This window comes from Nomascus leucogenys, chromosome 7b (genome assembly GCF_006542625.1).
Source record: "Nomascus leucogenys isolate Asia chromosome 7b, Asia_NLE_v1, whole genome shotgun sequence".
NCBI lineage: Eukaryota > Metazoa > Chordata > Mammalia > Primates > Hylobatidae > Nomascus > Nomascus leucogenys.
Genome location: NC_044387.1, coordinates 104,706,672 through 104,727,546, shown reverse-complemented (window position 1 = coordinate 104,727,546; position 20,875 = coordinate 104,706,672). Strand labels below are relative to the sequence as shown.

The window sequence follows — 20,875 nt, the reverse complement described above, 5'->3', positions numbered from 1 at the left end:
ACCGCCGCGGGCCTGCGCCCCCCACCCCGGACCCCAACTCGGGCGTTCTAGCCGCACGTGCGGACGCCCCTGGGTGCGAGCCACGGACTCACGAGCCGCTGCTTGTTGCTCCCGCCGCCGCGACCTGGGGAAGCGAAAATGAAATTGACTTTTCCGAGAAATGATGAAAGCGACGCTACCCGCCAATGAGCTGCTGCGGCGAACTTCCGCACCTCCCGGCCGGGCCGCTCGCGCCCTCCCTCCGCCTCCACCTCCCGGTTGCACAAGCTTGAAACAAACACTGGGGAGGAAGGGCGGAGGGAGGAGGGCGGAGAGGGGAGGCGAGGGAGGGAGCGCGGCCGGAGGAGGGCGGGGGGTGGGGGGATTTCCAGCCGCGGCTCTTCGCAGTTTCCTCTCCTTGTTTTGCTTTCGATCTGGACTGTTCTCAGGCAAGCCGGGGAGTAACTTTTAGTTTTGCTCCTGCGATTATTCAACTGACGGGCTTTCATTTCCATTTCACACACCCTAGCAACACTTATACCTTGCGGAATTGTATTGGTAGCGTGAAAAAAGCACACTGAGAGGTAACATTTTTCAAATAATAGTTGTGACTGTGAGTGTGTTTCTCTCGAGGGCATGTTTCTGGGGACTGTGGGGGGCCGTGTGTGTATGCGTGTCCTGATGCCTTGACACGATGTTTTGCAGACGGAAAATGCCGGGGTTCCTAAATATTAATACTGATTTTTGGAGGAACAGTCGGCGCAATTATGGATAATCTGATTTTAGGGGAAGCAGGTTCTGCTGCTGTTGCTGCTGCTACTGGGGCTGCTGAAGCTGCGAGGAGGAGGAGGAGGAGGAGGAGGTAGAGAGGGAGGAGGAGGAGGTTGGTGGAGGTTTAATTTCACTTTTGGATTTGCAGATGCGGAGAGGTGGCTCCATGGACACAGACCTGCTGTGTGTGCTTCTGCGCCCCAGGTGTTGTGTGTGGGGGTGCAGGTCCGCTGGAGTCGGGCCTCATTTAAAACAAAATTGTGTGTATGTGCGTGTTTGTGTGTGCGCAGCCACCGCCGCCAGCGGATCCGAAGGAGGGGAGCGGGTCCTTCTCGGTGCCCGCGGCGGCGCCTCTCCAGGCTGCCTCCAGCGTAAATAAGCAGGCACCGCCGCCCGCCCGGCTGCCCGCGCCCGCTCTCCCGCCGGGAGGAGCGCCTCCAGCCACGGCCAGAGGAAACTTGCTGGGGCGCCCCGCGGCGGTCCAGGGGCTCGCCTGCCTGCCGGGCTCGGGGTCGGGTCGCGGGCGTCGGGTGCCAGCGGCCGGGGCGGGACGGCGGGCTCGGAGCCGGGCCGGGCGCCGGGCCTGGCCGACGCGCCCTGCTTCCTGGGGGCTGGGCTGGGCCGCCGCCGCCGCCGCCGCTCGGAAGGGACGCCGCGTCCTCCTTCCCGCCGGCCAGCGCCCGGTCGGGCCCTGGGGCTTTGTCACTGCACTTGTCCCAGCGCGCGAGGGGCTCGGGCGGCGGGTCCCAGGAGGGCACCGCGCCGAGGGGTCAGCCGCCCGGGCCGCGGCCTAGCGCCGTGCGCCCCCGGGTCCCCGCAGGCGCCCCCGGCCGGCCTCGCGCGCTGGGCCTGACCCGCCTCGGCTACGGAGCGGGCGAGGTGGGGGCGGGGAGCCTCCGGGGACTGAGCGGCGCAGCGGGGGCCGGCGTCCCCTCGGGGTCCCGGGGCGCGGGCCGCGGCGGGGTGGGGACGCGAGTGCCCGCCCCGTGCCCTCCGACCTGGCTCCGGGCGCCGGGTGACATTCGCCCGCTGGCCGAACATGGTTGGTGCAGAGCCGCGGCGGCCGCCACTTCCTTTCCGCCTCGCCGGTAGGGCTCGCCCACCGAGTGAAGCCGGCCGCGGCCAATCGCGGCGCCCGCCTGCTCCCAGTGGCACGGCCTGGGGGCCGGCGCCCGCCGGGGCTGGGGAAGCTGTTCCAAGTTCCAAGGGTCGCGGGTGTAACTCATGCCCCTCCCAGCACGCGCCGGCGTCTCCCCTTGGTCCCCGGTCTGGGTGCGTTTGCCACCCTCTCCTCCTTGTTCCCTAAGAAGCGGGGGAGGGGAAGGAGGCAGGCAGCCTGGGCCGGGCGCCAGGGCCGTGGTCGGGCACCAGGTGAAAAGCCCGGGTCAGTCTGTGTAGGCCGGACCCTTGGCGATCGGCTGCGGATGTGACCCCGGGGACTGGCAGCCGAGGTAGCTCAGAAGAGCGAGGTGGCTTTCGCTTGTTTCTAACCCGCTACTGTCTGAAACTTGGGGACATATTGCCCGCCCCCTCCCTCTTCCACCTCCTCCCTCCGGTTGCTCCTTGTCCTTGGTTATGGAAGGAAAAAACTCAGTTGTTCTAAATGAGGAAAAGTGGTGCTGGCATTGGTCTTCAGCCACTGGCTTCCTTATGGCTGTGACTCGGTCTGCTTTTGATGAATGGCCAGGAGGTATGGAGGATAGTTAGATTTCCTGTTGTGGATTTTCAGGAATCACTGAGACTGCTGTCAAGCCTGCAGTCATTTACTAGTTTTCAGATCGGCTGCAGGTTCTCTTGGAGCAGTTCAGTTTTTGGTGCTTAAGGGCAGGTGCACGAGGGGGTCTGGGGTTAGACCAGGCGGTGGATAGTCTTGATGCCAGGCAGATGCAGTTATCCCTACCAGGCCCAGAGCGTGACTCTGTTTAACTTCACTGCGCACGCAGATTCAGGATTCTCTGATTTCCCCAACTTTCCTTTATTCTTCTTTTAGGGGGAGAAGGGGCAAAAATAGAAACCTAAAAAATCTTGGGAAAAGGAGCCTTTTCTGAGGAAACTTCAGCAGATGAAATATTTAAGACTTGAACTGGGATCTGTAGGGGGAACGGTGGAATATCTATTGATTGATGTGTCAAAGTCCGGAATTTCACTGTAATTAGTGAACGATTATAACTTGTAACTTTGTCTGTTGTGTAAGAAATTACATTTTGGTCTCTTAGATCCAAGAGTTCTTGTCTGTTACGATTTGTAACTGCTTGTTAAAATTAAACATTTACATATTTCATTCTCAGTGAGTTGTCATTTTTTTGTCAGAGAAAGTTCCAGTTATTTCAGATTTACTTACCTGTAAAAATGTCAGCATAATCAAAAGTAAGGATTTGTAGTCAAACTGGAAGCAAATTATGGCAAACACATGCGTGCCATGAAGTTCGGACAGCCTTATGAACAATGGTCCCACTTTTATCCCAGTTTCTGAAACACTTTGTTAGGCAAATAGTGTACCAGGGCAAAAGATGTTTAAACTTACTGGAAAAAGAGAAACTTTGGATGCTCCACATTTGATGTGCATCAATTTTCTCATGTTACCAACAATGTTATATTTTTATTCTTAACATCCTCTCGTACAAAACTGTTGTTTTTAGAGCATTTTCACATAATATCCTTTTGGTAGTGAAAAACCACTGTACTCTATCTAAATGGAGTGTCTGGGTTATAGTTCCCTTATCTGCCTTATACCAAAAAGGGCTTCACGCAGACCAAAGAATTTATGTACACACTCAATAAATATCCTTAGAACATCTATTATAAGCCAGACACAGTGCTAGCCTCTGTATACTCAACTGACAGCGAGAAAGACGGCGTCTTTACACCAGGTTGTGTTCTGGTTAGTGAGCTGACCATTAACAACAAAAAATACATACAGTTATTACCTTTTGGGGTTAGCTGTAAGGAGGGTAATAATAATTCTTAACTATATCTCATTGTGTTGCTTTCATGAACAATTGAGATACTGTATGTGAAAGAACATTGCATAAATTATGGCAATCTACAAATGTGTAAGGCATTAACTTTCAAACTTCTATCAGATTATTCTTACTGTAAAAGGGCCAGATAATCATGACTGGATTAGACACTATCTTTCTCATAGAATTTCCAGCAAGGAGGGATTTTACTTCTGAGCATATATAAATAATGATAAAATATCAAACATGGAATAACTGTTTTATGTAAAGTATCAAAAAAATTTAACAGTGAAATTCGATATTGTCAGTGAATTTTTTCCTGTCAGAAGGAAAGTTAGGTGGTATCCATGGAGACCAAATGATATGGAAATAACAGTGATTGGACCAATGTATTTTCCCTCTTTATGTCAGATAAGAAAATCTTCCCAAGCCTCTCTGTGCTTTAGTCTGAATCTTCTTCACTCTCTTGTGTCAGCTTCTTTGTTATCTGTCATTGCAGGTGTGCACTGGGCTGATTTTAGTATTTTGCTTTTACCATCCTTTTTTTTTTTTTTTTTTTTTTTGAGACAGAGTCTTGCTGTGTCGCCCGGACTGGTGTACAGTGGCACAATTTCAGCTCACCGCAACCTCTGCTTCCAGGTTCAAGCAATTCCTGTGCTTCAGCTTCCCGAGTAGTTGGGACTACAGGCGTGCGCAGGCGTGCGCTACCATGCCTGGCTAATTTTTGTATTTTTAGTAGAGACGGGGTTTCAGCATGTTGGCCGGGCTTGTCTCGAACTCCTGACCTCAGGTGATCTGCCCATCTCAGCCTTCTGAAGTGCTGGGATTACAGGCGCGTGAGCCACCGCGCCGGCCTGCTTTACCATCTTGGCTCATGTGCATTTATTGAATGCTTACTGTGTGCCCAACACTGTATATGTGACAACATACATGCAAGTAAATATTAACTGATAGTATATATTTATAACATATATTAAAATACATAATATATGCAAATAAACGAAACTGCGGTGAAATGTCAGTTATTATTAGCAAAAATTAGTTCTTATTTTCATCTGTGTCAGACACGATGTTCCTTTCTGCACAGGGGTAGGAGGTCAGGACCTTCCGTCTCTGCCTGCCCCGTTGGCCCCCTGTGTTTGGCCTGAGTGTAATCAGTGGTCGGTGCACGATGCCAGCTTAATGCACAGTGTGCTGAATTGAGGAGTGGCTCTGGTGGTGGGAGCGACTGATGGAAAAGTGGGTGAGGAGTTTCCATCAAACTTCAATTTATCAACAAAGAACAAAGAATGATGAATAACATATAGGGTCCAGATTTGAACGTGAAGCTAGTATTTTTTATAGAGTACCGAGTAAAACACACAAGCAGGAAACCCAGCTCACAGGTCCCCTTTGTCCCTGGGACTCCATCTGAGGCTCTTTGGATTCAGAGCAAGCAGTAGGCCTGAAGTCTTCGCATTGACCTTCAAAGATCCCCTAAAAATAATTTTCCCCCTCAGAAGCTCCATCTTACGACAAACTGTCTCTGAAACAAATTGTGTTTATTTAAGAAGACTTCACGTATCCTTTTTCTTTTATTAGAGTCAAAGTCTCACTCTGTCCACCAGGCTGGAGTGCAGTGGCTCGATCATAGCTCACTGTAGGCTCCAACTCCTGGGCACAAGTGATCCTCCTGCCTCAGTCTCCTGAGTAGCTGGGACAACAGACGTGTGTCACCCCAAAGCCCGACATGCAATTTTGTGTAGAGACGGGGTCTCACTATGTTGCCCAGACTGGTCTCAAACCCTTGGCCTCAAATGATCCTCCCTCCTCAGCATCCCAAAGTGCTGGGATTATAGGCATGAGCCACTGCACCCAGCCCTTGTGCCCATTTTTATTCCTCAGAAACACATATGACTTCCAGTCAGAACTCCTGATTGCCTTGAGAAAACTAGTATCATCAAATCTTGTTGATCTCATTATAGCCAAAGGTAGAGACCTGTGGTGTGTTGGACACGTTGGCCAGCTCCGTGTGAGAGAAACGCACCATCCTGTTAGGCTTTCTGACACACTGAAACGAGCCGAGACCCTCCATCAATAACTCGAGGTCTGCTTGGGGATCCAGGGACCCCATGCAATTATTTTGAATGAATAATTGATTTTGTTAAATGTAGTAACACAGGCAGTAGTTTTCTTAAATGCACACATTGTGTTATTATTTCGTTTGTTTATTAAATATTTGTTGACAGCCAGCTGTGTACAACGCTCTGCGGTGGAAGGTGCGTGAACTCAGATGCCTAGAGTGGCCTTTTAGTTCTCCAAACACTTCCCCCTTTGGAAGTTTTCACTCTGTAAAATGTGGCTGGATAATTCTGTCATCCTCAGGAGATGGAACCTATGTGTGTTATGAAGATCACCTGGGGAGGGGACTTTTAGAAATTACACAGGACCTTTTAGATTTGAGACTATCTATAGCCGCCTTTCCCTTCCTTCCCCTTCCTGCCCTGATAGCAAGCCTCTTATTCACCACTGGATCCCTGTTCCCCAGTCTCCCTCAGGTGTGTGGCCAGAGCAAAAATGGAAAGCCACTGAATCAAGGATCTCTTCCCAGGGCCAAATAGTTGATCTTTTCCTTGGCTCAGATGAAACCTCTTTCCACATTTTAAAGAGCGCTTTGGACAGGGGCCTGTGGTCACTCTGTTGGCTCTGCCCACTTGCCCTTGCTTGCCATACAGAAATGGGACTCAAGTTTGTGATACATTGAATTTTCCTTTTTTTTTCTTTTTTGAGAAAGAGTCTTGATCTTGTCTCCTGGGCTGGAGTGCAGTGGTGTGATCTCAGCTCACTGCAACCTCCGCCTCCTGGGTTAAAGTGATTCTCCTGCCTCAGCCTCCCGAGTAGCTGGGATTACAGACACATGCCACCACGCCCGGCTAATTTTTGTATTTTTAGTAGAGATGAGGTTTTGCCATGTTGGCCAGGCTGGTCTCGAACTCCTGACCTCAGGTGATCTGCCCACCTCGGCCTCCCAAAGTATTGGGATTACAGGTGTGAGTCACTGCGCCCAGCCGAATTTTCCATTTTGAAGAGGCAAGAAAGACTTTATTTTATTTTATGTATTTGTCTCTTTGTCCAGGAAGGCCATGGAGAATTAGGCGTTTGGTTTGGTTTTGTTTCTGTTTTGGTTTATAGCTCTTTTATCAGTTTAGTATTCCCTTCTGATAAGCAAGAAAGAGCGGAGTTGACAAAGAATGTCTGCGGATGAGAAGCAGGTGTGTGAGGTTCTTTCTGATGATGGATTCTAAGTATCTGTATCCCAAAGGCAAGACTAATTTAGTTCAGCAAAATACCTTAATTTAGGATTTTGTGTGATAAAAGCCTGTCCTGTTTTCATTAAATGAAGATTTTTGAGAACCACTTGCTGTGTAATTTTCATAAATAATTTCATTTGGGCATACTTAACACTCTGTTGCTATCTGCTGAAGGCATTTGATACTCGCACACCTAATGCCATCAAAGGAGAGATGAGCATACACTTTAATTTGTTCTTATTGAGCGTACATTTTAATTGTTCTTATGAATGTCAGATTTTGGGAAGATCCAAAGAAGTACTCTGTAGACAGAATACGCTGTCCTGGCCCCCTAAGCTTAGAATCCCACCAATTTTCCCATTTCATGCGATTGACCTTTCAGATGAGGAGGAACTGCATACAAATTGCTTTATTTCAAGTAATATCTACCACGTTATTTTTGAAAGAATTCTTTTGTCCTTTTTACCCTAGATCTATTGCAGAAGATGAGAAAAATTGCAGTGGTGATAAGAGAGTGTCTTAACACCTAGATATAATGGGTGTGTCGGGTGATAGGATAGGAATGGGAGGCTGGTGGAAAGTGAGAGCTGGGGGATGGGGTGATGAAAAGGAAAATAGGTGACTAGTGCCTCCTGGATTCTTGAATGGGAGAGAGTGAAGAGACAATCAGGCAGGGAGATTTTCTGTCTTTGCACAAATGTCACTGAAAGAGTTTTAGAGGTCGGAGGGGTGAGTTGAAGTTGGTCAGGCAATTAGTAATAACTCAAGGACCAGTTGAAAGACTGGAGGACCCTCCACTGCTGACTTTGGGGTCAGATCCTTTTATCCTGGGGATGATAAAGGCTGATGGGAAAACTGCTAGGCAGCTGCTGACATTATACTACCAGGAAACCTGAAGTTGTGAGTAGTTGTCACTTGGACATGGCTGAAGTCACCTTAGGGGTACAGTTATGTTGCTGCATCATGACATTTAGGTCAACAATGGACCATATACATGACTGTGGCCCCATAAGATGATAATATCATACTTTTACCATACCTTTTTCTATGTTTAGATACACAAATACTTCCATTGTGCTACAGTTGCCTACAGTCCTCAGTACAGTAACCTGCAGTACATGTTTGCAGCCTGGAAGCCACAGGCCATACCATAAGCCTGAGTGTGTAGGAGGTTACACCATCTAGGTTTGTGTAAGTATGCTCTGTGATGTTCACACAATGACAAAATTGCTCAATGGTGCATTTCTCAGAATGTATAAGTGTGCTGGTGTTGATGCATTGTTTGGGGATGGGGAAACTGATACTCACTATGGGAGGCCCCAAACTCAATCTAAAATTGCCTTTGGAGGCAACCACGGAAATACTGTAATAGCTCTCTTAGGCCCTTCTCCCCCCGTACTGATCTTCCTTGGTACTGTTTTATTTTATTTTTAAATTCTTGAAATAATACATAATAGATGTACGTATTTTCAGGGCACATATAATAATTTAATGCATTCATATTTGTAATTTGTAATGATAAATCAATGTAATTGTGCTATTGAAATTGTGGGAGGTAAATATGGAATCAGGGAAATAGAATGGGCTGATAATGTGTTTTCCTAAAGAACAGATGGGATTGGCCAGGCGCAGTGGCTCACGCCTGTAATCCCAGCACTTTGGGAGGCCGAGGCGGGTGGATTGCCTGAGATCAGGAGTTCAAGACCAGCCTGGCCAACATGGTGAAACCCCGTCTCTACTAAAAATACAAAAATTAGCTGGGCATGGTGGCGGGCGCCTGTAGTCCCAGCTACTCGGAAGGCTGAGGCAGGAGAATCGCTTGAACCTAGGGGGTGGAGGTTGCAGTGAGCCGAGATCGCACCATTGCACTCCAGCCTGGGTGACAAGAGTGAGACTTCATCTCAAAAAAAAAAACAAAAACAAACAAACGAAAAAACAGATGGACAAGTTAAAACTGAACTATGAATTCCATAACTGGGTAGTGTGGGTCACTGAGTTGGGCACTGAGTACTCCACAGTGACTGCAGTCAGGATTCTACATTGAAATAAACTTTCTGGAATTTACCTTGGTGCTATATACTTAAAGTCTTAAAAATGTTAAGCTCTCTGTTCCAGTAATTCTGCTTCTTGGAACCTACTTATGTGAAGTAACCAGAGATGGGAACAAAGATTTATGTACACGGATGTTTATTGAATTAGCTTTTGTTATGTAAAAACTTGGAAACAAGCTAAATATCCAACAATAGAGACACATTTGAACGAATTACGGCACATCCAGACAGAGTATAGGTAGCTTATAAAGCTCGTGTTTTCGAGCAGCGTTTAGTGATAGGAAAAGATTTATGATCTATGTTGATTGGGTGGGGAAAAAAGGATATGAAATTGTGCTTCTAATTTTATTTTAAAAACATATGTGTATATTGGGGTATTTTAAAAAACCTGGAAGAAAACATATCTTTTTGATGGTGGAATTGTGGGTGTTTGGCTTTTTGTTTCCTCATTGAAACATTTTTGTATTTTCCAAATTTAAAACAGCAAGCACAGTTACCAATTACCCTTTTAACCAGAAAAATATTCTCAAGAGAGTGCTAACATGTCATCTCTGCCCTCACCTCTGGGCCACGTAAGGTTAGGAAAAACACGCTGGGTGCTGCTGCGGAGGAGGCTGTGCGTGGATGGGGCCAGTCGCGAGCCTTTCTGCCTCCATATGTGGAGCAGGCTCTAGAGCCAGGGCTTTCCTGGCCAGGCTCTTGGAAGCCCTTGTCCTCAGACAGCTGTGGCTACTTGGAGACACTTAGATTGGTGGCTTTTTGGTGAGGCTGGGACATAATGTTTTGTCAGTAACTGTGAAGGGCTTGAGATATGATCTCACTTCACAGTTAACATTCTTTATACATATGAATACTGCAGAAACACAAAACCCCTGGGTAGGAGAAAAGAGTTCCTTGTTGATATTTACAACTGGGGCAACAGCCTGAGTGACACTGCTGTGTCAGGCCCCTAAACCTTGACCCTTAGGTGACACTGAAAACTAATGGCATGTACATGTGGGCTACTCTTTGTTGACAGGGACAGAGCAGCTGCCCCTCTCCCGTCCCAAAAGGAGAGAGAGAGAAAAAGAAAAAAGAAAAAGGAAAAACAAACAAACAAACAAACAAACATCTTAGCTCCCCTGACATGGGATGAAAAGGTTCCAGGGGTCTTATCCTAACCTTTTAGAATGTGAGACACTTATAACCTGGGGATGTCTCCAAGGTCTGTTTTTCATCCCTTTTGAAATACACATGCCTAGGGAGATACGTCTACCCAGCACCTTGGGAACCAGTCTAGGCTGAAATTATTTGGTCCTCTTGAGGAGATTAGAGGTTTTATTATCCTTTTGGAAAAGAGCATTTAATGTACACAAATGGCTACAGATCTAATTCTCATGGTAAGTGAAGTATAAAATGTTTGTAGGGGAAGTGAGAGTGAACATTCCCTGTCTTCACATCCTATATTTTCCCTGTCTTCATGTCCTATATAGTCCCTATCTTCATGTCCTGTACATTCCCTATCTTCACATGCTATACAGTCGCTATTTTCATATCCTATATGGCTCCTATATTCATATCCCATACATTCCCTATCCTATACATTCCATACCTTCATGTCATATATGGTCCTATCTTCAGACCCTTTATAGTCCCCATCTTCATACCCTATACATTCCTTATCTTCATGTCCTAAACAGTCCCCATCTTCATATCCTATACATTCCCTATCTTCATTTCTTAACAGTCCCCATCTTCATATCCTATATAGTCCCCATCTTCATGTCCTATACATTCCCTATCTTCGTATCTTCATATCCTATACATTCCCTATCTTCATGTCCTATACATTCCCTATCTTCATGTCCTATACGGTCCCTATCTTCACGTCATAAACGGTCCCTATCTTCATATCATATGCATTCCCTATCTTCGTGTCCTATACATTTTTTCCCTTTATATTATATTCATTTCTGTATCTTAGGAGGTGAAGGCACTTTACAGGAGTCTGGAAAGAAGCCTGAGAAGTTTTATTTCCCCCTCACACCTGCCTTTACAAGACCCCTGTTGGAGAATGACAGTAGAACTTAATCAGAGTGTGACCTCTGACTTTTCACAGCTGAAGACCTCAAATCTCCAATTTTTATCTGAAAAAATATTAGAATAGTTTCTCTCTCTTTATGAACATGGAGACTTTTTGGATTGTTACGGAAGCAGGATTGGGCGTGACCATTATGAGTTCAGAGGCTGAATGCTGTAGCACAGCCCATCAAAAAAAAAAAAAAAATATATATATATATATGTACATACACGATATTGTCCAATACAAATATAATGTGAGCCACATGTATAGTTTTAATTTTCTAGTAGCCACTTAGAAAAGTAAAAAGGAGTAGGTAAAATTAATTGTAATAATATATCTCATTTAACTAATTTTATCTAAAATATTTCCGTATGTCATTAATGTAAAAACACTAATGAGATATTTTGTATTTGTTTTTCATACTGAGTATTTAAAATCCAATGTGTCCTTTACACCTATAGCACGTCTTAATTCAGCCCAGCCACATTCCAAGTGCACAGTAGACCCATGTGGCTGGTGGCTACCATCTTGGTTGGTGCAGCATAAGGAAATGAATCAAAGTGTGAAGAGAATACAGGGGGAAGGTTGTAGTACAGTCCTGAAAGGACTGAAGGAAAGTAGAGTTGGGGTGGTTGTTTTGGTCATAACTGTATGAATCTCCTTGTGCCTCTCCCCACAAACCGTACCTGATCTCTTCAGCCTAGAACAATGAAATGCTCTGAATTTCTATAGAAGCAGCATACTCTACGTCCCATTCCTAGGGTAGTTAGCTATCTGCATCTTGATGAGATGAATGTTTTCTAGACTCTTGAACTGTTATGAAAATCTTAGATTATTTGGATTTTTCCATTTGTATCACCTATGTGGTAACTTATTTGAGAGCCAGGATCTAGTCCGATTTATTTGCATTCCTCACCAGTGTTTGACACCTTTTAGACCTAGATAAATACTAGTTTATTTGATTTTCAGCTGTAAAGCAAAGGTTAGCTTGAAAGGCTGAATTCCAGCTCAGGAAGGATGGCACAGATCTAGTTTGTACTAGAAACCTATGTATATGAATTGAACACATAAACATTAGCATTTGTCACTTTGTATTAGGATTTGTTACTTTGTATTAGGGGTTCCACACCCAGAAGGTGAAAAATTGTTTGGTTTTTCTCCTTTGTATCCAGACCTTTAAAAAATCTTATGAGTTCATTCTTTTGATGTTTAAGTTCCAATGATGATACTAATACCTTCTTGTAGGGATAAATAAGCTACATTTGGTGATGAACTGGAGATAAACATTTGGAAGCTGCTACTTTTTCCATGGGTTCTTTGTTAACAATAACTTTGTTATTGACAAACGCAGCCCATGACATCTAGGCAATGAAATTCTTTTGAAATCAAGTATAGTATTTTACAGGTGCCTTCATTTGTTCTCTTTGACTGTAATTGTTGGGTTGAAGCAACAGACTTCTCCAGAGAGCCAAGGCAATTTATTTTCACTGAAGAATACCTAAGAACTGCTTAGGTAGCTTTTCTCTGCAAGATTAAATGCGACCTTCATGGAATCATGTTAGCAGGGCCAGCAGCTAGAAAAATAAAGACTAAACCAAACCTTCAGCAGCGAAATTCCCAGCCGCTCAGTGGCTCAGAGCTTTCCTGATTGCTTTCTTCCAATGAAAACACTGTAGATTAGTTTTAAGTGAATTCTAGTAGCTTTGGGGATTTGCAACTGACAGAAGAACAGCAAAGTGTAATCTCACTTTAAAATAAGAGTCCTGAAGGTAAATCTTTATTGGCTGTTTCTTGGGATGCTGGGATTTTTGTTCATATGGGAAAACTTAACTCATACACACTGTTTAGCTGACCTTTGAAGGTAAGGCCCTAGAAGGCAGATGGAGGCTGGACGCCTGGGGATGTGGGGCAGAACTGCTGCTCCTCTTTCTTCTCTCCATTGTAAGGGGGGTGGAAACTTGGGGAGCCTGCGAGGAAGGCCCCTGTAGAGAATGTAGATGACTCGTTCTTTCTACTTGTGGGTGTGGTCATCCTGATGATTGGTGAAGTCAGGGTGAATTGAAAATGTTACAGGAGAGGATTTACTTAACTTACAGGTGCTTTTAATGCATTGCAATTTTTTTTTCTTGAAAGTCGTCGCAGTTTGGGAGATGGGGGGGGGGTAGAGGAGAGTGCTCAGCTGAAACCGTTGACTATTTTGATCATTCATCCATTCAGTCATTTATTTAGTGGGTGTTTATTCAGTGCTAACTATATGTAGAGGGAGGTATAAAACGAAAGAAAAGTAATCGTCTTGGATTTGAGGTAGCCAGGTAGGTAGATGGTCTGCATTCCTTAGAGTTAGGAGCCTCATTCATCCAGATAGAGACAACACAATTAGGCAAGTAAGATGACAGTTCCAGAAACGATTTTACTTGTCTGTGAATCCCTTTTAGAGTTCTTCCATGGACCCTCTGGGGTTGTTTCAGATTGTAGGGGAAGCCACAGTGCTGATGTGACAGATTTTTTGCCAAGTGTATACATTTTATTATTTTTTTAAAAAACAGATTCTTAATATACTGTAAAATAGGCATAAAACAATGTATCGTTTTGTTGTTCTTTCTGTTTTTCCACAATTCTCCCACATTGAGTTTGGAACGTGGAACTATGGTTTGGTGTCTTTTGTCATTAAGGAAAACTGATGGGGTTAAATCCCGATAATTATCTCCCCTCTCTACTTCCCCTTCCCTTGTGGGGAGACACTGTAACCAGCAGAGCTGCAGAATTAGTACTCCTGCCCCCCACGGTAAAGTGAAGGAAGCTGATGAAAGATATCCAGGAACTCTTGGCACTACTTTTGAAATTTTTATGTGGATTTGAAATAATTTCAAAATAAAAAGGTTTTTTTAAGGCTTCCCATTAGTGCTCTAGAGTTACTGTTGCTTATTTAAAATAACAGCCTAATAGAGTATATTTGTCAGTTCCTTCGTTTGCTTCCTCACATCGATCTAGAAGGGATTTTATGTAGCTCTTTTTCTAGATAGGTCCTACTTTAGATATCATTTAGAACCCTTTCCTCACAGGGCTTGAGAAGACATCGCCTTGAAAGGGAAACCGGCCCTTCATTTTGAAAATGCCTCCTTTTCTCTCTTTGCATGTGTGTGTGTGTGTGTGTGTGTGTGCGCGCGCGTGCGTGTGTGTGTGTTTGGCCATAGTGAATACTTTAAGTTGCTTGAAATTAAGGAATAATGATCATCCATAAAAGCACTGAAGGAAACAGTGGCAGCAAGGACGGAATTCATAAATGCATGTTGAAGCATTCTTTTTTAAACTGTGGTAAAATTTACATAACAAAATTTACCATTATAATCATCTTAAAGTGTATAATTTGGTGACGTTAATTACATTCACAAGGTTGCCTAACCATCACCACCATCCATTTCCAGAACTTTTTCAGTATCTGGATCAGAATCTCTATACCCATTAAACAATAACTCTGCTTCCCGCAGCCCCTGGCAGCCAGCATTCTACTTTGTCTGTGGATCTGACCACTCGAGGTATCTCATGTGAGTGGAATCATATAGTCTTTGTCTTTTTTGTCTGGCTTATTTTGCTTAGCAGAATGTTTTCCAGGTCCATCCATGTTGTAGCATGCGCCAGCGCTTCATTCCTCTGTAAGACTGAGTAATATTCCTACCTTGTGTTCGTCCATTCATCTGTTGATAGACACTGGGATTCTTATTAATTTGGCTATTGTGAATAAGGCTGCTGTGATCATTGGTATAAAAGTATCTGTTTGCGTCCCTGCTTTCAATTATTTCAATTCTGTAGAATGGCTGGGTCATACGGTAATCCTATGTTTAACATTTGAAGAACCACCAAATTGTTTTCCATAGCTGTACCATTTCGCATCCCCATCAGCAATGCACACAGGTTCTAGCTTCTCCACACCTTTTGCCAACGTTTGTTATTATTATCCTTTTTTTTTGATAGGGCCACCCTAATAGGTATGAAGTGGTAGCTCGCGATGGTTTTGATTTGCATTGCCCTGGTAATTAATGATGCGGAGCATCTTTTCATGTGCTCCTAGCCATTTGCATATCTTCTTAGGAGGAATGTCTATTCAAGGGCTTTCTTCATTTTTGATTTTGTTGTTTTTGTTGAGCTGTAGGTTCAAGTCATTCCTTTCGTGGTTTGGAAAATGACACACTAGTAAGTCTGAAAAACTAAGCTTCTCCCCATTACAGTATATGTAGCATGTGGCAAAAGTTCTGTTTTAGAATTTTGAGATGCTGTAAAGCTGATGAAGCACACTTTGAGGAATTAACTTATGCTGGAGTGAAGTAAATCAGAGCGCATAGGTAAGCGAGAATCAGTTAGAATCTCGCACCATGCTGGAATTGGGAGTTTCCGTAGCAATGATTGCCTGCCACTTCCCTTCATTTTTTCAGCTGGAGAAATCAAGTAACCTGCTCAGTGTATTGTGGCCAGGTTAAGTACTTAGTATGTTTTGTTGAACTGTGCAGTAAATAATTATTTTTTTCTGTTGTATTTTGAATCCAGAAATGTTTTGTGAGAGGAGAAATAGCAGTGCTTGAATATGGTAGTGAATTTATCCTCGTGGCTGCCCTTGTGGTAGCCTCTCTGCTTGGGACTCGAATATGGTAGTGAATTTATCGTCGCAGCTGCCCTCTCTGCTTGGGACTCATGAAAAAAGCCTCAGAGTTCTTCACTTCTGTGTTATTTCAGGATAAAGATTAGTAAAAGCAGCCTCAGAGTAACATTTGGGGACTTAAGAATTTAAATATAATCCATTCAATAATGGTTCAATAGTATTACTGAGTGCATGAAAAAAATATTGCCGTAATAACAGATCTGTTAAGTAAAATGAATAAAAGCATTTGTATATTTATTGTGAATTGTTGACAGCGTGAGAAGCCATTCATTTGTTCTTACAAGAGCCATAGTAGATAAAGAAATTCAGTGAAATACCACAACGGTATGGAAGCAAAGTCATTGTTGGTTTAGTTTTATGTCCTGCGGAAATTTTTCATTGTACTCAATCCTTTTGAAAAGTTGAACTTTATTGAATAATATAGCCTGGCAAGGTCATGTGTGGATTATAACCGAGTTGTAAATAATTGTAAGAAGGTGCATAATATATGTGTTGTGAGGCAGAGTGGTAAGAGGAGTTGCAAAAATTTTTATTCTCTTTAGGCTTGGGGCAAAGATTTTAAAAATCCTTAAAATTAGTTTTAAGTACTGTGAAAACAAACATGATAATGAAGAAATTAAATTGAAGACTCTCTTCTGCAAACAAATATCTTAAATAAAACCCTCCAAGGAAGTCATTCCTTCCGCAGACATTTTTGAACAGCTGTGTGTGAAGCCCTATGCTGCGAAGATGTAAAGTTGAAAATTTCGGATCCATGCTCTCAAAGAGCTTATCGTTTGGTTAGAGAGACAAGGAGGTACATAACCATTCCTGGTCATGAAAAGAACGAAAGATGGGCTTCATGGAAGCACAGCAAGCCAAAAGCTAAGGGAGAGAAGAGGAAGAAGCGGTATCTTCTTTTTATTCTTTTTAATTTACTGGAGCTACCCATCATGAACTAAGAGTTATCTCTTTGACCAGAGAAACTGGGGCGTGCCTCACCACTGACTTCTGACTGGCCGGAAGGAGGGAGGCAATGTCATCTGGTGGCCAGTGGGTGAGCAGGGCATTTTTGGTTGAAAGAACAGCAAGAGCAAAGACATGAAAGGTTGACAGTTTCTTCTGCTCCTGGTGCATGGACCGCTCTGCAGGGTGGCTGGAACAAACAGATGAAGGAGGGAGTGTCAGAGCCAGTTCCTGGTGGCCACAAATATCTCACTCAGTGCATGTGTTCCTGTTTCCCAGTAAGGAAGGGTTTTGTTCTGAGGATACAGCCAGCTTTTTTCTTTTTTTTTGGAAGGTTATTGAGGATTTGGAACATTTTCCCCTGTGCATTTCAGAAAATGATAGCTGATGACTGTTAGCAGCAGGGCGTGTCGCAGCTGTGCACCTGCAGCATTGGAGAGGAGCTCTGAGGCGTGTGCATTTGTAGTCTGTGGTCCATTGCGGGAAGGACTGGGTTGTGCCTCTGATAATAGCCAGGCCTGTCTTTGAGGTGCTTTTATATAAGTTTCTAAGAGGAAATGATGAATAGGTACAAAAATATTTTTTGTACTCTCTTTTGTTTGTTTTGAATCGGTTTGTAAAGAGAGTGATTATGAATAAGTTTATAATCCTCAAGTGAGGAGGAATTAAAGACAGTTGGCTCAAATTCAGGTAAGAAACCCAAGTTAGAGAATCAAAGATAATGGCAAGATCCCCCCAGAAACAATGCCTCCATAGGGCAGAAGTTAGGACAGGGCTTCCTATCCGCCCAGAGTGTCCCCAGGTCCTCCGAGTGACGCCACGGAAGGGCTGGGCGAACACCTCAGGTGCAAACCTTAGCCAGCAGGACTCAGGAACTGGAGGGAGCCCCGGAGCTGGCCGTGCCATGTTGAGGCTTCTTCCCTGCATTGGGACCACATGGATGATCCAGGAAAATTCCCCTCTGTCAAGGTCAACGGACAACCTTTAAGTCACCTGCCTCCTTAATTCCCATTTGTCACGTAACACAGTCTATTCACAGGTCGCAGACGCCAGCGTGTGGGATACTTGGGAGGCGTTATTCCACCTGTATCATGTTTTAACCAAACCACCTCACACTCTTCATCCCACGCAGCTACAGAGTGATTAGGGAGATGTGGCCATCAGGTGCCGAGGCCTTCACAGCTGGGGTGACCGGCTGCCGTGATGGCATTGACTGGATGTTTGCCGGACTCTTCACTTCCCTGGGGGGATAAATTGGAAGGTGTTATTCAAAGGCCTAGATATTCCTGTGGTTTATTTCAGTATTTCACCGTCTCCACTCTGTTATCAGTAACTGCCTTTTCTGAACCGATTGTATGTTGTGGAGGGCCGAGCCACATGACTCGCGTAGACTCGGTACCCTCAGCACGTGTTGGCTGAATTCAGTTGCAGTGATTGACTTGGTCCTGCAATTGTTATTTCCTGTCCAGACACAGAGACGCCTGCAGGACACTGGTGCCCCTGGGCTCAGGCACCCCGTTTCCCGGTAGGGAAGGCGGACCGGGCAGCAGGAAAGCGCGTCAGCCGGGTGTGTGCCCTGGCTGGACTGAGGGGTTTCCTCCGCTCAGGGACCCTCGCTAAGGTGCAAGGACACATGGCTGACTCTGGACTAGCAGCTTCAGGGAAACCTTCCAGCAGCTTCTCCACCGCGGCTCTCAAGTTCCCTGTGGCGCAGCTTCTTTGTGTCACCAACGGTGGCTCAAACATGCGGTCGTCACCCCTCCCTTGCCCTTGTCGGTGTTCTTCCTTTTGTTGGGAATGTTCTGTCTTCCCTTCCACCTGAGGATCCCTCGGCTTCCAGGCCCAGTTCAGATGCCCCCTCTTCTAGGAAGGCTTCCAGAGTCCTCTCTTTCTTCTGGGTTTTTACATAAAATATTAAAACTCCTCCATAGGCCTTTGAAAAAATTCATCTATTTAAAGTGCAGAGTCACATTTTTGTGAGGCGAATGAACTAATGGGGGTGAGTCTGATGCAGAGAGGGAACTCAAACCAAGTGTGTCAGACGCCCGTGATCAGTGTGATCAGTGATGGTGGGTGCACGGCCGCAGGGCAGGTGCCCACTCCAGCGTGCTCTTCCCCGGCAGGCTTCGAGTCTCACCAAGTCTTGCTTGAAAGCTTGCTTTAACACTGACGTGCCTGCCTTCGTCTTTGCAGGGTAAGTCCTTTGAGGCCAGAGATCATGTCTTCATCATCTTTGTATGCTCCACAGAGCTTTAGATAATGCTTGGCACACAGCGATTTTCATGTGGTTGGCTCGGGGTAAGGTTTTTGGAATGAAAAGTTGAACCAACGTAATTCAAAAGTGTATTAACATCCTTAGCTGGATTCACCCGGAAAATGGCATGTAAATAGTAAAATTTTTTTTTAGGTTGTATGCTTTTTGTAGTCATTTTGTTTCCTTTGCTTGTCATTTGTTCATAAGTTTATCCATCACAACGTATAGTTAATATCATCTGCCTTATCCTCCTCAGCCCTTGCCCTCAGTGAGTTTTCCAGGAGGGATTCATCCACTTTCTTATCAATGAGTGATTGCTACATGTCATTATGTGCAAGCTACGGTGCTCGATGTTTTGAGATGAGTGAGATGGGACTCCTCCTCACAGGACTTTATACAGAGATAAGCCTGTTGCCAAGTACCTGAAGCTGTAAGCTTTGGTTGCATCAGAAGGTGGAAGGAGGCTGAGTGCGGTGGCTCATACCTGTGATCCCAGCACTTTGGGAGGCTGAGATGGAAGGATCAATTGCGGCCAGGAGTTCAAGACCAGCCTGGGCAACATGGGGAGACTCGTTTCTCTACAATTAAAAAAAAAAAAAAGAAGAAGAAGAAGGGAGGGGGAGGGGGAGGGGAGGGGAGGAGGAGGGGAGGAAAAAGAAAGGAATCAGTGGGATAAGAGGTTAGAAGAAGAAGGTGGAGGGAATCAGTGGGATAAGAGGTTAGAAAGGTGGGATGGGGATGAATTATGGTGGCCAGGAGTCCAGATTTTATTCAGTGGGCGTTGTGGAACCGTGGAGGGATTTTCTGCAAGGTCAGGAGCCATTTGGGGAGATTAATCTGGCCAAGAATGTGCAGGGTGGAGAATATGCTTCTGTTACAGAAGGTGGACCCTGGACATCGTCTCGCTCCTTGTGGAACACGCTGGCTTAGTCGCTGCAGTTAGGTGGGGCACGGGCCCTACTGTTTGAAATTCCTTTGGGGAAGTCTTAGGGGAGACCAAGGAAATCTCACCTCATACTTTTCCTCCTAACATAAACTATCTATTTCTTCTCACGGTAGCTCTGCTAAGTTGCTGTTAAGATCTCTGTTTAGTGATGAGGAAACTGTGGCTTGGAGAAGTTAAAGGTTGTGAGTGGTAAGGTTCCAATTCAGGTGTGCTTGACGCCAAATCTGAGCTCCCACTCCCATATTATGCTTTAACAAGGAGAGGAAACGAAAAGAAACCACTGTGGTCCCGGGAGGGGTTGGCAGAGAGGGGAAATAGTGACCATCTGATGGATGCCAGATCCGACCCTCCAACCTCTGGCTACCATTCGGAAACTGGTGAGAGGCAGTAGGTATCTTCCAAAAATATTTGAAGACCATTCTGCAGCTTGCAGAGGAGACATGGATTCTTGCTTCGGAGGTATTCCTGTACTTAGAGTGGTAGCAATTTTGGCTCTTTTTCCAGTTGGAATTCATTGGTAACTGGGATGGTTTATCCCAGGAATAGAATCAAACTAGCGGAAACTGCAGTGCGTAAGTTTATAGTTTGTGTGGTGGAGCTTGACCAGATTTGAACATAAAGAGTTAAATTGGATGTCTCCATAATAATTAATAATAATAATAACACCAAGAATAGCTGGTAACCTTTATGGAGCGCTCCCTGGCAGAGGGGATAGCTTAAAGGAAATCCTCAAAGGAAAAGTGGCAGCAAGAAGCAGACCCTGAGGGCCAGCCTGTGGATGTGGAGTGTGGGAGGAAATCATTTATTCTCATCCAGGAGGCCCTTCAAATCAACCTTTCAGAACAAGTTATTTTCGGGCAACTGGTTTTTGGGAAGGCGTTGGTTTTCAAGGTAGTCTGCTAGTGATGTGATTGAAATCAGAAAGCAGCAATTTTGTTGCTCTATGCAAATAGGTTTTCTTAG

The 20,875-nt window shown here is 45.0% G+C and overlaps 1 protein-coding gene across 2 annotated transcripts in view; it reads left to right on the top strand.

The window, feature by feature from the left end:
- Nucleotides 1-366: 366 nt before the first annotated feature.
- Nucleotides 367-20,875, top strand: part of IRF2 (interferon regulatory factor 2) — an 87,253-nt gene continuing 66,744 nt past the window's right edge. Inside the window, exon 1 of one of the 2 annotated variants that reach the window (XM_003271471.4) lies at nt 367-563. Coding sequence is in view for 1 of the 2 variants with exons in the window: in XM_030816370.1 (XP_030672230.1) it covers nt 20,061-20,101 (41 nt within the window). In the remaining variant the exon portion in view is untranslated. Of the gene's footprint in view, nt 564-19,624; nt 20,102-20,875 lie in introns of those variants that run through there. The other variant, XM_030816370.1, reaches the window with a different exon arrangement.